A 17,677-nucleotide genomic window follows, 5' to 3' on the forward strand; every position below is an offset into this window, starting at 1 on the left:
TGAAATACTTATTATTCTTTGTTGATATGGACAAAAGTTTAAGATTTTTATAATATCAGTCACAGCTACGTGCTAATCACATTTTATTGTTAACTTAAGCATGCTTTATATATACCTTAAATTGGATTGAAACATAATTTATTGAGTATTTAAAAGCGTGTGTGTATTTATTTTCTGTTCACCTTTTGAATAAAAAAAACTACATAGAAAATATGATCCTCCAAAATATAGCATAAATTTAAAAGTATTACATTTGTTCAACCTTTTTTTATTTATTTTTGTTTTATATTAGGTATCAATTTGGATTCTATAAATCAATTGCCTGGAAAAATGGATTTTAATGCAGAGTAGTGAAACATTGTATTAAAATTACGAAACGATATCGAAATTAATGTTATACTTTATAAGAAAACTCGAATAGATGAATAGAAGCGAAAAGACAGACGAAAAATATAACAAAGATAATTTACACCTCGTTTGCAGTACGCTTTTAAAAGAAATATACCATGTTTGTTGCGTAACAGTTATGAAATATTCACAACAGTTCAAGGAAATTGGATTCGTAATCGACCTAACAGATTTTCAATCCAAAGACTGTCGAAGTTAACATTGTTGTTGCATCGCGAGAGTTCGAATTTAATTCAATTATCCGTCTATGATATCCAATTAACGGGATTCCCAGCAACTCGTGGCGCAATAAAAATATAAAACAAGTGGATACATCGATATTTTAAAAAATAAACAATGGTACTAATGTGTGTGATTAAGTAACAGTGAAGCACAGTTTTATCGATCAAATCGACGTTTCATTTATCGACGATCGATATACATTTTCCGATACAATTTCAGCACGTAAATTACCTATTAATTTGTGTCAACTATATCTTGAGTTATAGACACGTTATATATGTCTATTTGTCCATGAATATTTATAGTAATTAATAGTATGTCGTAACGCACGAATGATATGGGTCCTAACGATACGCGTATATACATCATGAATCATAAACGTCGCTCGTGTTCCTTGAAGGCGCATGCCTCTACCGTGGTACTTCGAACTCTCTTCAGTGTTGGCCAACTATAATACTCTTTCCTTATTCTTACAACGCAGCCAACATTATCTAGCCACTTAAGTTACAACACATGGTAGGGGAATATGTTTCGGAGGGGACATAATACTTATGATTCACGATGTACGGATTCTTTTTAAACTCGACGAAACGAATTTTTGTATCATCTGAGTACGACCATAGTCATTCGTCGCATCAAAAAGTACGAAACTTTAATAAAAATTTCAACAATAAAATTGCGTCATAAATGGAACGCTGATTAATGAAAATATGACAACGAACTACCTATGGTTAATGTTTTAAGCAAATAAAGCAATAAGAGAAACTCGTAATAAATTCACTCGATCCTTTTATCTAACCATCCTCACTTATTCAAAGTTTTCGATAAATGTCGAAAGCATAACCACAATGCGTAAGTATAATATTCTCCGCAATATATTCAAGCGTATTTTTCTGTCAGATGATGTGTACCAACGAAACAGTTAATTCGATTCCTGTCGAATCGGGAAATAGGATTAGCCGATATTACGCAACGTCTCGGGCACTTGGCTCGCTTGATCCGTCACTGGGCGGGTCTCGGTGTTTTCCAAATCAGCTGTTAGTCGCCGGTGAAGGGTGACTCGTTGGTCTCGTAGTGGGGGGACGGGCATCAGTCGACTGCGAGACTCGGGCCGGTACGCATCGTGTCTCATTATCACGCGCCTCGTCTCATCGCGTACTCCACAGTGTATGCGCGTATCTACACGGCTTTGTACGCGCATATGTCTCTCGTCTCGTTATGTGCACATCGAACATCGTTCCTTCGTGTTTGTGGCTGTGTAACGTGCACCGCCGAGTGAATGTGGAACGAACTGTCACGAAGGCACTTTTCGAAAAGTCACGATTCCATATTTCACGAGGCCTCTGCAGTGATATCGCCGTATAACGCGTGCATAAACATCAAAAAGTAAGCAACGTGTCGCGTGATCCGTATCGCGACGAGTACAAACGCGCGTGGAGACACCGTGTTTCAAGTGCAACGTTTTGCGTCGTACGAGAGATCCATTAGCGGTCGCCTCGCGAAACCATATGCTCGTAGTGGTTCATACGGCACGGTTCACCTAGTGGAAACTTCCGTGTACACCGACGAAGGGGAATAACGTGGTGTTCTATTGAGTATTTAAAAATAAATACCAACGCGAAGCCCTTTCCTCCGTTTCGGGTGGTTCGATCGGTCGAAAAGGGACACGCTGCTGGTACGGAACACGTGGCACACTGTTCGGGAGAATCGTGTGCGTTTTCCGAGTGTTCTTCCTGAAGCAAGGCGAGACAGATCGTATATTCGCGAAGGTGGCCAAGGCCGAGGCTGTGCTCTCCGTACAAGGTACGCGACTTAAGTGTGTCAGTAGGATAACGATGCCAATCCGTTTCGTTCGAGCCGACACTTTTGCCTGACTCGGCGAAGGAATTGGAACACGACTGCATAACCAGAGAAAGGGATTGCGACACGACTTTTGATACACGTTTTCGCGGCGTAAAAAAAAAAAATAAGTTGTTTTCGAGGCTCGGCTCGTATCGTCGATTGCGTCACGACGGGAGTATGATCGACGTAAGACGAGAAAATCGGACGAAAATAAGTAGCGTGTATACTGGCGATATCGATTTAACCGGTTCCATCGGATATACGCAAATATATTGACCGGTTGGTAAACGATTGTTCGGTTGGTAGCCGGGTGTACGTATAACACGGTTACGGTTAACCTGATACACACGTAATTCCATTAACAGTGTGTTTGGTTCGAACGTATACACTCAATTGCTGTAGTTAGACTATCGATAATAGAGGAAAGTCCTTTAGTCTGTAAGGGAAAACCCGATAAATGGAATTGAAAACTGTTTTTATACTCTACTAGTTGTGGAGTTTTCAAGGTCACCTTCGTTTCTTAATAATTGTAACAATGTATCTATTCATTTCATTTTATCAATTATACTTATTATGCGTTTTAAGATGGACTCCACAGGTAAATGACATGCGTTTTTAAGTATGGCGAGATATTTCCATGAATGATGATGACGACTTAGTCACCACTTTCAGTCCGGAACAGTGATTCTCATTTCTTCTTCCGTGGACAGGTGTTACGCAGCAACGGTATATTAAGAGTAATTATTGTATATTATTAAGCACCACTGTTTTATGTTGTAAACGATAGCAAATTTATCGCCAATAACGATGGCAATATCTCACGAAAGGATGATTAGAAGTGCGTATTGTTTATTACTATGAGATGCGCTTTATAAAAATATGTGGTGTATTTAAACGAAACTATGACCTTAATATCTCCGTAATTAATGATCGGGAAGTAATCATTAAACTCTGCTCTTAGCTTTACCCTTCCAGATCTTTGTTTTGTAATATATAAGACTGAACTGCTTTTTTTATCTCGTTAAATGTCAAGTAATTTGTTTTAGCATTTTAATTTTACTCTTTGAATTGTTAAGATTATTACCATTGTTATCAGTAGAATCGTTATAAGTAATAGTATTATTAGCAATGTTGTTATTCGCATTATTATTAGCTCCAAATAATTAGACAGTCACGTCCCTGGTTAATTCAGCAGAGTGCATCAAATACCATAGATGAAAATAATATTATCAATTGTATCTAACACAGTAATTAATATTTGATATATTGAATTATTCAATATTACATTATAGCACAGTACTATGTACTATGCGATAGGTTTGTACTATAACTACTAATTACTATTGTAATTAATTCCTGTATTACTGTTTTAATATAGTGAATTATAATACTATATTATACTGAAAGCATACCATAGTAGATTGTAGTATGTACTGTAATTTATATTCCTTCCGGTGAACATATTGTAGTTGATACACTGAAACGTCTTACAAGGAGCTTTGCGTAATGTAGGTCACCGATTTGGTTTAAATTTTGTACACAGTGAGTATAGTGAATAATAATATAGTAAACATATAGATCGCATTATTCAGTATCTTAAAAAAAAAAAATTATCTTTAAAGATTTTTTACTTTTCGCGTAGACGATATCTTAAAGTATATAGAAAGAACAACCGCATAGGAAGTTGGCACAACGGTAACGTTTCCGATTGCCCACTCCAAGGACGTGAGTTCGAATCGCCATGGATCAGAAACTTTTTTCTCTGCACACATACACACACACTTTCATCGTTTTTAATTGATTTTATTAAATATATTAAAATAAACATTATTAAAATATATTGAGATAGAGAGAGAGAGATTCGATAATCCGTGGAGATTCGAGGGCTCACGTCCTTGGTTGGTGTGGGCAGTCGGAAATATTACCGTTATGCCCAGCTACACTCGTGCGGACCATAAGAGATAATATCGTCTATGCGAAAAATATGAAAATTTTAAACACAAGTTTCTTAAAAAATATTAAATAATACGATCTATGCGTTTAATATGTTATTATTCGTTATATTTACTCACTGAACACAAAATTTAAACCAAATTGGTGATACACATTACACGAAGACCCCTTGTTAAACTCATGTTGACTAAATAATTCTATTTCATCAGTTAATCGTACAGAATATACATGTTCAAATAATCATAATCGTATTATCCGGATACCAATCGTTCAATCGGTTCTTACCCGAACTTCCAGTTATCCGCGTTTCGAGACGAAAAACCGCCAGCATACACGGTACATTAGATATTAGAGAAGTCCGGGGAAACGCTTATCGACTAATTCTTATCTGCCGTCGAACGAACAGCTAAACACGATACGTAAAAAACATGATCGGTTTTACGAGTCCCGGGATCGAACGAATGGAAACTTTGCTTCACGTGAACAAAAACCGAAAGAATTCTACATGCTGCTAACAAGAACGTTCGCTCTATTGGGTTGTAACACACGAAGTGTTCGTTCCCGTAACAAAACAACTGTACAAGTCAATGTGTTCGTTATTTGAGGTTAGACTGTTTTACCAACAGTCGCGAGAACTCTGATTTTTGTTTGTGTAGGATTTCGCTGTCCTCGATACTACTAACTTTAAAGAAACATTTTCTGTGACCTCTTGATACAGAAAAGTAGTCTCTATTAGAGTATCGAAATATACAGTTGATGGAAGACAAATCTCATCGTCATCGAAAAGATGTTACGCGTGTCAGAATTTCATACTTGAGCTCGTTAAGGTTAGATTAGTACTATCAGTTATCGTATGCGTGACATGTGATTCGGTATCGTCACGAAAAAGTGTAGGTCAACGAAAGAATTTACGTTCGAATTTTTGAATCTGATACGGTAAGGAAATGTTGCGGATAACCAGCATTTTTCTCTCTGCGTAAAATATTACACACTTATTTGGGAGCGGTCATTTCTTTCGTTACAGCCCAACGAACTCGTGGAGAGCATTCGACCTTTAGGGAATTGTTTACCGTACACAACGTTGCGAGGCGTTCGATGTTTTCCGGAATAAAATACCGTGGAATGACGCGCGTGTTTTCCGTCTGACGCGTTTGAAATAATTTTATCTCCGATAAAGCGTATTGTTTACGAGTCTGATGCAATGTAGACGCGTGTATTCAATGTTTGTCCGCGAATCGTATGTTTGAGGCCAATCTGAATGAAAATTGTATGAGATACAGAATATGCTAAAAGACGATGAAATATTTACATATATTCAAATCCGCGAGTAAATTTAAAAACGATTGCTCGTTTTAAAATCGTATCGGAAGTGTAGAATATATTTTTTATCACCACGACGATTTTCAAGCCAATTGACTTTGAAAATCTATCGGGTGTACGCTCGACCAGGGCATACAAATATAAAAACATATTTTTTTCCAAATTATTTGTTTTTGAACAATTTGCGAATAAAAAAGTTCAGGATATACAAACGATGTACATGGTCGGATATAATAATTGTTTATTTATTCCATTCTAAAATTTAACAGCGACAAGGGCAGTCTCAAATTTATGGTCAGAGTAATTAGGTAGGATTCAGCTATTCCACGTGTTGATTGCAATGTACAATATGAAAACGTTGTTCACGGTAGACTTTCGACTTTGTACGATAAATGCTATAAGAAACTTATCGAACCGTGTTGTTAAATTAAATCGAACTAAACTGATTGCTCGAGATCATTGTAACGATGTTTTCGCTATATCGTTTGGTTATCCCTCTACGGTAATTCTCGATTGCAAGTAACAATCTCTATACTGTTTTCAAATTATAGAATTAAATATGTATCTCATTGTTCGTATGAATACAGTTCGGTGTTTTAGAATTTTAGAATTTTTCATTGCATCTTTACGACAGTATTACCGACACGGTGAAAAAGCATCTAAACATGATACCGTTCCGACAATGTTTAACTAAACATAGATATATGTTATCGCTGCATATTTGTCGAATAATTTAAAATAGTCCGAACGAGGTCGTGTTTGGACTCATTTTCATCGGGAGAATCTCGACAATCCGTTGAAAATATTTTCGTAAGGATACGACGCAAAATAAAAGAAATTCTTTATTTCACACCATCCGTCGATCTTCGAGCGGCCTAACGAACTCGATTTCGTCACTTGAAAGCGGGAATTACTTATATTTCTCGTTATGTCCGGTATGATTCACGGCCACGGGAGTGGCCTTGAGCGGCCAATCAGGTTCGATGTGACCCGACGGTCGGATGTTGAACGCAGAGTCGCTTGAACTGAATTCCTTGCACCGGAGCTTCAACCTCCGGACGGGAACCCCCGTAAAGGCCACACAAGATACTCAGTAGTTCCATTGTTGTTTGTACCGAAGGATTGACAAGGTCTCCGCCGTGTCGACGTGAGAATCAAATACCGCGCGGAGCGCAGTGAAGACGAGAACGGGGCGGAGGAGGAAGCAAAATCGTGGAAGAACGAGCCGCGGCGAAGTCAATCATGCCACAGTCACTCGGTTAACGTGTTCGTCATCGTCATCGCGTTATGCAGTGACGCGACACGTTTGCAAAAAGCCCAGCGCGGTTCGAGCGTGATATGCTGAAGTGTTGCGCGTCGCCGAGCACCATGAAGAATCCGGAGCACGAGAGTGGCTACTTCGAGGACGGGAGCGACGTCGAGGCAGCCGTCGAGGAAACGATCGTCACCGAAGAAAGGAAGTATGGATCGGCCTGTTACTGCCTCGCCAAGGCCATCCACAGCCTCGACGTCAGGGATTCCAGCGAGCCAGTTTCCGATGACTACGAGGACAGATTCAATAGAGGTACGGACGCGTTGCTTTCACCCCAAAAACCGCTGATGTTCGATATTTTCGACGCTCGTCACGGTGCAGACAATAGACTGTAACTTTATAACGATGGAATTTGAAAATTATCGACGACTCGTTGGTCCCTTGTATATTCATTTATTTGTTCGGTGAACGGGTGAAAACCCCTTCGGTGTACGGATAGTATTTAACGGGAATTTGGTAAACAAGTCACGGATCGAGATTGACGTTTAAACAATTGAACGATGAAAAGGTATACTCGTCGCAGAAATTCTCATCGGATATTGCACGTTAGCTCGCGTAAATATTTGGACAAAATTCCACGAGAGGCACTGGAGTTTTTCGAAGTGTTCTCTCTGCGGTGTTTGTAAAGTCTAACCTGAAACTGGACACCCCAGGCCAATCGATACGTATCTACGTATGGTAGACGATTCTTCGTTTAAAAGTAAGGCAAAATTAAAGAATACGCTTTCTTCTTTTTTTACGCGTTTTATTTTTCGAGAAAATCGACGCGACAAATTTATCGCGCGCGCACGCGTTTACACTCGATAAAGGCGATTCCGTGGGCATACGTAATGATCGTCGTTCGACAACTTTTGAAGATATTTCTCTTGAAAACGATGACTCAGACGGAACAATTTCGTTACGTATTTTCGGCTTCTCTTTTTTTCTCGAGGAATCGTCCAGCAACCAGAGAATTTTGGAAAAATTACATTTTTAATTCACGAGCGAAATAAGAACGAACTGTTTTCAACTGTATTGAAAATAATGCGGTGAACTCGGTAGATTCTATGCTGACTTTCCCAAGTAGATTTTAGCAAAATTTGATTGGAAGTAACTTCGTAGTTGGTCTTTAGATAATAATAAGTCTTTGTACAATCTTTATTAAATATTTGATAAATTACTTTATTCGCCCGTTTGGGAAACAATTCCATAAAAAGGTAGAGTTTTCCTCGTGCACAAAGGACGCCGAGTTCGTTTCTTTTTTTTTTTTTTTTTTGTTTCGAGCCAGCACGGTAAAGTGGGTAGACTTAATTACTCATAAGCTGGGCTGACGAATGAATGCCAACCACGAACGTGACGAATTTCGAATCTCTATTGGACAACTCGGCTACAAAGGTTATACCGTGTTTTGGTACAAACATCGTACTATTTTGAGGGGATAATGAGTCACGCTATAGACACGTATAGCGTCCCGTTGAACCCCGTTTCAGGTAGAAGAACGCAGGTAGCAAAGTAGCTATTCCCTAGACCGTTATTTATTTATTTAGTCGGCCGTCAGGCGCGCTGCAATCCCCATTATGCTTCTCCAGTGTATTTGACAAGGTCATTTGGAAACATAAAGTGTCCCGTGTATAGAAGGATTTTATTATGCGGCGGGAGAATAATTATTTCTCGTTTAAACATCAGACAACACATTTTCTTTTCGGCAGCCATGCGATAATCTCTCGATCTTAACCCGTTCGTTGTAAAAGTGCGACTAAATTTTACGATTTGATCACGCGCCAAACACATCTATTGCCGCAGCTGTTCAAAGACAGACCGTAGTGTACTCGAGGTATATACTGTTGCGCAATGCTTGTTTCAAGTGCCACCATGCTTACGATACATTGCAACAAAGCTGAGCGTACTTGTCCCTCGGAAGACTATTATCAAAACGTTGTAACGCGGAAGTTGTCTCAGCTGCAACGCAAGGACTCGTGTCGACGTTCGTGTTGTTCAGATTATGGCGATGATTTTTAACGTCCTCCGCACGTACAAACTCGCCCAAACTTATTTGCCTCGAATCGTAAATTTTCAATCAAATGTTTCTTTTCACGAACGGTTTCATTTCTTTCGCGTTCATTTTTCGCTGTATTCAATGTATCGTAAACAAACGGAAACATTTGCGGTTCCAGGGACAGATGACTCACTTTATAGATTTCGAATATGCGAATATACAAGGATGCGGTGAAACTCGCGATCCATCCGTCTAGGATGCGATTCCTTGTTCCGGGAAACGTAAAAACGGCGCAACAAATATCACGTTCACACGAAGTCTCCTTTTCGAGAGAATTGACTTTTAAAATTCGTCCGGGTAACGCAGTTCACCGAGGCGCCTCAGTGGTTCTCCGCGCGTGCCCCCGCTACGTCTCGATATTGCTATATTCCGAGCGCGCACGATATATAATGTTTATCAGAGTAATTTACGACATTTTCACGCGCTGCTAGCCTTTATCTTTGTCGAGCGATAAACCGTTGGAAGTATTTTCCTTGTTGGTGTACAATTAATCGGGTTTAGTCGGTATTTTCAATAATTTATTATTCGAACAGAGGAATACGTTCTCCGCGCACGAAATTGCGATAACTGTCCCAAGTATAATACAATATTCATTGCCATCGGTAGATAATACTGGTCCATACGAAACACGATTACTGCTGCTCTTACCAACAGAGGGCGCGCTCAACTATCTTTAAAATTCCGTGTCCCGAGTACGATGGTACCCAGATAAAATTAATTTCATAATTTCTATCAATCACGTGGAATTACGCGCTTAACGCGGCTATAAAAAGATACGCGTTAAATATAACCTTTTTTTTTTTGTTTTCTTCTTCTTTCGTATTCCCTTGCGTTACGAATTTCGTTTCGTATCAAGCCCGAACGATAATGCTCTCGAAGTTACGTTCGGATATCTCGGCGACGTTAGTCGAGTGAAATCCGCTAATTCTTTCGAACGAGTACACGGGATTCAGATCGTCTGTCTTTCGACGTTGAAGTTGCACGCTCGCGTAAGAAACCCGAGGACTCGGGCAGGCCCACCACATTGTGCGGTTTTTATACCTGTTGTTTTTTTTTTCCTCTCCTCGCGGTTTGTACGCGTACACATTGGACATCGATCCGGGCAACGTGCGTCAGCCGCGCCGTGTGCGTACTTTCTCATCCGCATTCTTCTCCGAACGGTTTATCCCGGAGAAAGAAGCGAGAGAAGCGGTGCATATAATTGGGTCCAGTTTGCAGGGCCAGTTGTTGCCGCGTCGGGCGTTCGAAGGACACACGGCGCGCGTACGACGGAAAAGAAACCCGAGCCGTGGATAATGCAACTGTTACGGGGCAAAAACCCGTTATGGAACGCCCCAAAACCAGTCTGTTTTCGTTGAATCTGATTTTCCTTGCGGCGCATGGAAGACAGATTGCGGATACGGGCGTGCCGATCGCGAACTTAATCCCTACCGAGGACATTTAAACTGCCAGGTTTCGACGAGAACTTCTCCCTACGTTCGATAATTTTAGTACATTTTTTTACGAAATTCTGAAGAACGTTGGGCCGCCGACTGGATTTTTATCCACAGTGAAGATACTTCTGTACGCACTCCAGAAGGAAATTTTACACTTTTACGTTACGTTTTCCCACGAGTAATTATTTTCTCAAGAATTGACAACTTTCCTTCGAGTCAATCTAGTCTCTCTTCCAAAATCCACTCTTCCTCGAGTAATCGTTAGGTTCTTCGGAAAATCGTTTCGTTTATTTTTGTCGAAAATGAAACACGATTTTCGTAGAGCGTGTAAACATTTGATTGAATTATACGCTCCCCGTATCGCAAAACGAAACGACTTTCCGAACGAGTTAATATTGAAATTTTCCCAAAATCCGTTCCCTCCTTAAGTAACCACTTGGTTCGAAACAGCGCCGCTTATCGAGCTTTTCGATAAACGAAAGAGCGCACTCTCGAGTCAATTATTTGCTCGAGAACGAAGTGTCGAATTTGCGACACCGTTCGGGCTTAAACCGAGACGGCGATTCCGTTTATCTCGTTCTTCGATCGAATCGGAATTGATTCTCGGAAATACGAAATCGATCGAGTAGCCGTACCCGGGACTGGGAATCGAAAGTGATAAATAACATCAGCTTTGTTCCGCAAACATTGCCGCGCGGACGCGTTTCCAGTACCGTAATAAATTTATAGATATTTCCGGGCAATACTCGTTGCCCGACAACGCTGCCGCTGTTTGCGGTAGAAATATATTGGACGTCTCTGAAACATATAATGCGTCGGGTAGAGGGGCCCCGATAACCGGGGAAGACGAAGCACCGATCTCTCGTGTTTGAATCTGTCGCTGCGACGCCGCACGCGTTTTTCTTCTTTTTTTTGTTTCCCCGCGTCCCGATGCAACGAGAGACACGGTGCACATGTTAGACATGTAATACGCCCGCGTATTATGTTATACCTGACTCAGGCTATCTCCCCGGGTACAATTATGCCTCGCGTATTGCTCTACGCCTGTTTTCTTCACCGTGGAGTACCAACATCGTATAGTCGTCCGTAGGTTGCGAAATCTTGCAAAGAAACATCGCTATGTGTAACTTTTACGTGTCGATGAATTCAGTACGGTCGTATGAGCATCGAATACCGAAACCGATGATTAGTATTTTTTTCGCGGGAGTTAATTATTGACGAGATACTTAACGTTGAAGTTTACGAAGCTTGGTTTAGCTGTTAAAGTACGAACAGAGGCACAGTGCAGTCAATTAGGGGTTTGTCTAAGAACTCCTGTTTTGAAGTTCTTATCAATGAGACGCGTACGTGTTTTCTTTGTTTACATTTGTTTTTTTTTTATCGCGCAACCTTACTATTAATTGCACTCGGGAATTATACCAGCAAAATGAGTACATTTCGTATAATAGGAAAACGGTATTAATCATTTGTATCATTCCCAAGTCTGTATTCTATTGTTTGATAATCGTAATACGAATTCTTGTTTCGATGTGTGAATTTTCCCTTTTAGTGTAAGAAAAATTTGTACGCGAAGAGATATTTATTTTATAGAAAAGAAATAGCGAAATAACGAACAATTTATTAACGAGCTCGATATATTGGAATAATGTATCGGAATACGATGGAACTTGAGCGTGAATTTTTCCTCGTTATTTCGTTGCAAGGTAAATCGAAGAAAAAATTCTCCCACATCTTAAACGCATTGCGAACAGTACGGCCAGGAGTTGTGGTTACATTCGTGAGGCGAGCGCAGTTTATTTGGATTCGAACAACGCGATTACCACTTGTATGCAGTGGAATTTTAATGCGACTCCCCTTGCTCTACAGCGATTTAACGACACTCATCCTCGCGCGTTGAAAGAGGCACGTGTTAGAAATATTCTATTTAATGTTTAAGTATTACTTCCATGAATTGAAGAAAGATGGAGTCGAAAGGTCAGAGTATTTTGAATAAGGTGACCGAAGCGGGACAGAAATCTTGTAGCGGAAATTCTAGTAATCAGATCCGCGTTGGAAAGGTTTCGTCTCGAATCGACGAGCGCGAGAAACATACGACGGACAAAAAATGATTTTCGATCGATTCTCAAGCCGGGAACTAATACCGATTCGATTCGTCGTCCCCGTACAAAAGTAGAGAACAGTAAATTCCTCGATAGACACGACCTTACGTAATCGCTTTTTGCCTCGGCAAATCTGCACGAACGTTTCCTTGGAAATAGTAAACGACGATCGATGTCGATTATTACAAAGGTACTTAGCCGGCTCTTTTCACGTGCAAATAGAATGAAAATAATCGCGGCGATGTTGGAAGCGATCTCGACAAGTACCTCGTTAAAGTATCTCGCCGAATCAATTCGCTTCTCGTTTATTTATTAACCTTTGTACTATAAACGGCCGGATTAATATCGCAGAGTCATTACTCACGGTTTGAAGTTCGTTCGTGCCACGCAGCCCGTACGATTTCGAGAAACGAATTCGAAGGATTACACCGCGGAGGTTGCGCGAAGGGCACGGTCACGTTCTCTCAACGTGCGAACGCACGTTTGTGAAACGTTCGCTGTGTCTGCTCAAATATCCATTGAATATCGCCACTCTGTGTTGATATTGATTTGTTACGAATTTATATTTAGATAACGCCGCCGCGAACTTACCTTGGAACAAGTTATTTATCCTTCGGTGCATTTTCCTGTTGGACGCTTGTTTACGGAAACACGTTTCGGAAAGTTATTTTATCGCGACCGTCGATACTGTGACACACGGCGCATTCATCGTGAACCCACGGAGAACTTTTCGATCGAAGAAAGTTTCCACTTAAGATCCATATTAAGAGTCACCCCGTAACGTTTACAAGTTTCTTTCGCGTGGGTCACTGTTGACCCACGGTTAACTTTCCCATCAGGTCAGTTACTATTCACCTGTTTTAATTGAAACACTTCTGTAATATTCTCAAGCTTCTTTCGCGTGGGTCACTGTTGACCCACGGTTAACTTTCCCATCAGGTCAGTTACTGTTCACCTGTTTTAATTGAAACACTTCTGTAATATTCTCAAGCTTCTTTCGCGTGGGTCACTGTTGACCCACGGTTAACTTTCCCATCAGGTCAGTTACTATTCACCTGTTTTATCACATTGAAACACTTCTGTAATATTTTCAAGTTTCTTTCGCGCGGGTCATCGGCGACCCATGACTAACTTTCCCATCAGTGTCAGTTTCTATTCGCATTATTCATCCGTTTTATTACATTGAAACTCTTCGGTAATATTTTCAAGTTTCTTTCGCGTAGGTCATTTGCGACCCACGGTTAACTTTCTCATCAGGTTAGTTACTATTTACCTGTTTTATTAGATTGAAACACTTCTGTAATATTTTCGTTTCTTTCGTGTGGGTCACTGTTGACCCATGGTTAACTTTCCCATCAGGTCAGTTACCATTCTCATTATTCACCTGTACGTCACGTAATACTTAATAACATTGAAACACTTCGGTAATATTTTTAAGTTTCTTTCGCGTGGGTCACTGTTGACCCACAGATAACTTTCCATCAGGTCAGTTACCATTCTCATTATTCATCTGTACGTCACGTAATACTTAATAACGTTGAAACATTTCCGTAATATTTTCGTTTCTTTCGCGTGGGTCCCTGTTGACCCGCAGCTGACTTTCCCATCAAGTCAGTTACTATTCTCATTACTCTCCTTTTTCAATTACATTGTGACACTTCGGTAACGCTTTCGAGTTTCTTTCGCGTGGGTCACTTGCGACCCACGGTTAACTTTCCCACCGGGTCAGTTACCATTCGCATTATTCACCTGTACGTCACGCAATACTTTTTATTTTATTAGCGGCGCGTAATGCTACATTGATAATGTGTTCCGTGTTGCGTGAGTCACGGATGACCTACGGATAACTTTCTATTTAGACTAGTTTTGACTTTCATATTTAGGAGGTACACGGTTACGAAACACCCGATAATTTCGTTGCCAAATTTCTGTCGCGTGGCTCACCAATGATCAATAGAAAATTTTCCATTCAGCTCGGTTGCTATTTTCACTATTAATGGGTTTCATACTATTATGAAACACTTCGTAATGCCATTAATATTCTACCATCGCGTGGGTTACCGAATGACCCACGACCGACTTTTCTTGCAAGATGGTCAATATTTACAGCATAGCGAATCGCATTATCATGGGACGGTTCACGATAATGTGTCCCCTAATAACGAAAGTAGAAATCGGTTTCGAAAGGAAACGGCTCCCCGTACATTAACGTGATTACCGTACGTTAATTACGGTTTTTTGTGTTATCGTTTATTTTATCGCGATAATGAATAACTACATTTATCCGAGCCGTAACGTTCGCTGTTGTAACCGTTTCGTGCCATTGTACACGCAGAAGGTTCCATTATGGAGGTTTCTCGTAGCCACCTCCACGATTTCGACACCGAATTTAGCCGGGCCATTTTGCTTTTTATCACGCCTTAATTAAGCAAGTTACGTGCGTGTGACAAAACTTTGTTCCCGCACGTGTACTCGTACACGTGCACGATTTACCTGGCGACGAGGCAACGAGTGGAATGCGTGTAACGCAAGGCAGTACCGTATCAAATAACGGTTGTGCCACGGTAAACGGACCGTGCATACCCATTTATACTGTTTTCACGAAGGGCGCATCGAACAACTCGCTCGGAACCGTGCAAAATTATTAAAAACTCCAGCGGCTCGTACTTCATTCCCTGTAGAGTTTTCTATCGATTGTTACTCGAAATAATTAAGAAATATCGTTTCGGAACACGACACGAAAGTTGCGCAAAATTTCAGAAACGATAAAATTGTTGCGCACTCGGCACAGTAAGATTATTGTTTTGTATCTTTTACCTCCACCTCTTTTTAATTCTACCTAGGTACGCTGCAGGATATCTAGGAATAGTGTAAGTCGATTTAACGATCCTCTGATTATTTCGAGCAATTCGAGTGCTGCGAATGTTCCATCCTCAAGTTCAAGAAAATTTTGTTCGTTTATTGCAAGCGTCGTCGTTTATTTAATCGTACGAGTTTTTATCGTACCTGAAACTTGAAGACAAACAAAACGACCGTGCGCGAGAACTGAAGTAAACGTTTTGGTGTAGCGTTTCGTGAAGTTGCAGACAGAAATCGTGACCTTTCCGCTCCCCGTTATCATACCGTTAGACACTTTTTATGGTCAGTGCTGGCGATTCGATTGATTTCCTGAATTATGCCGATGAATTTTCGGAATCGTCGATCGCGGCTCTAATGTTATTCTTCGGTCAGCTTAGATTGTACGAAATACTTAATCAGTGGTCTATAAAATCTACATTTCTCAATTCTAAATTTAATTCTAAATCACGCTCTTGTTTCACGCGTACGTGTTCCCTCGAAAACAAGAAGTTCACCGAGCAACTTCGAGCCCAGATAAGCGGTTACTTTCTTACGCGTGTTGCACGCAATTAACTCGATAGATACCATTTCCAGATTATATCAAATTATAATTTAACAGTTTCTTTTTTTTTTTTTGCTTCTTTTCACTCCAATTATACGTGTTCTTGTAATAAGATAACGCGACTCTTTTTTTGTTTTCGTTTCTATATCTTTCTGAAATTTCGACTTTTTTGTCCCCACGGTAGAAAGCCGTGTACGGGAAAATAAACCCGTTTAAGGGCAAATTAATACTTTCGAGGTTAGGTTTAAAAGCAATCCTCTGTATATCGTCTTTACGCAATATTGTTCTATTTCATACACGATGTACATGTATATCTATTGTATTTACAGGACAAAGAACATATTGGGTTGTTAGAAAAGTAATTTCGTTTTTTTTTTTTGGTGAAAATGAAACACGACATTTTAGAGTGTATAATTGTTTATACTTGGTGAAAATGAAACATGATTTTTTTAGAGCGTGTAAACGTTTGTACACTCTAAAAAAATCGTGTTTCATTTTCACCAGAAAAAAAAAGCGAAATTACTTTCCGAACAACCCAATATAACGATAATAATTGTGCTAGTCTTGATGAAGTGAGCAGCAAAATAAAAATGGCGATTCAGAGAAAGGTGTGGCATTGTCGATGGCTTGAAATTGTTAGAAATGCAAAAGAAAAGAGAACGTTGTGAACAATATTGACTCGACGAATACTAGGTTGTTCGACAAGTTTGTCGTTTTTTCCATTGTAAAAAAATACTATGACACTTCAACTTTGAACAACTGTAAATATACCAGGTTGTTCGATAAGTTTTGTCGTCTCTTCCATTGTAAGAAAATACTATGACACTTCAACTTTGAGCAACTGTAAATATACAAGTCGATAGATCTACACGAAATTTCACACATGTTTATCAAACAATAGTACCTTTTTTAAAAAAAGTAAAATTATATTTAACGAACCTAACAGCTCCATTTCTCATCGAAAGAAAAAACTTATCGAGCAACCTATTACACAAATACAAGTAAGGTTGGACGGTATAGTGGCAATAATAGCCAATACTTACACGCTATTTTATTCTTTCTATGTTTACGTTTTCTTTCATTAGCATTCTATTACGTCGTTATAGAAGTTGATAAATAAAATTGCAAGTTACATACGCGATAGCGATCGCTCTGGTGAAGGAAAACACGTACGGAACACTTCCAACACGGTACAGCTTTACCGCCAAGTTTCTTTGCTTTCGGTTTCTCGGTTCTAGAACTTACTCGTATCACCTGGATCGAATTAACGCCGATCCGTGCGAAACGTGTCCAGAAAAGTTTGATTCACTGTTTAACGTATCGTTTGACACGGGATCGGGTTACGTTTCTCCACGTGTCGTCGTTACGCGAGGCCGTTCGCTGAAAGTTAGCGATAGAACACGAAATACCCGTTTACGCGCGAAAAGTGGACCCTTTTGCAGTTCTGCGTTTCACCTTTTACTTTTGTAAAAGACTCCGTCTCTTTCCATAGGCGCGCTCGCGCTAGTGCATGTGCATCGCCTTTGTTCCGAGAAATCCTTTCAAAAGCTCGACTCTGTTGTAAAATACAAAAAAAAAAAAGAAAAGAAAAAAAAAATCCGTTCGCGCGCGGAGAGTTGTTCCTCCTCGCCTCCTGTCCAGGGAATAGAA

At 40.1% G+C, this 17,677-nt stretch overlaps 1 protein-coding gene across 3 annotated transcripts in view; it reads left to right on the plus strand.

The window, feature by feature from the left end:
- LOC143151050 (ribosomal protein S6 kinase alpha-5) overlaps window positions 1-17,677 on the plus strand; it is a 46,312-nt gene that overhangs the window by 1,488 nt on the left and 27,147 nt on the right. Inside the window, exons 1-2 of one of the 3 annotated variants that reach the window (XM_076319800.1) lie at window positions 1,720-2,433; window positions 6,866-7,309. The exons of 1 other annotated variant lie outside the window; for it this stretch is intronic. In XM_076319800.1, the coding sequence (XP_076175915.1) occupies window positions 7,084-7,309 (226 nt within the window). In that variant the 5' untranslated portion in view covers window positions 1,720-2,433; window positions 6,866-7,083. Of the gene's footprint in view, window positions 1-1,719; window positions 2,434-6,865; window positions 7,310-17,677 lie in introns of those variants that run through there. One more of the 3 variants, XM_076319808.1, reaches the window with a different exon arrangement.

The sequence above is a fragment of the Ptiloglossa arizonensis genome, chromosome 1 (genome assembly GCF_051014685.1).
Source record: "Ptiloglossa arizonensis isolate GNS036 chromosome 1, iyPtiAriz1_principal, whole genome shotgun sequence".
Classification (NCBI taxonomy): domain Eukaryota; kingdom Metazoa; phylum Arthropoda; class Insecta; order Hymenoptera; family Colletidae; genus Ptiloglossa; species Ptiloglossa arizonensis.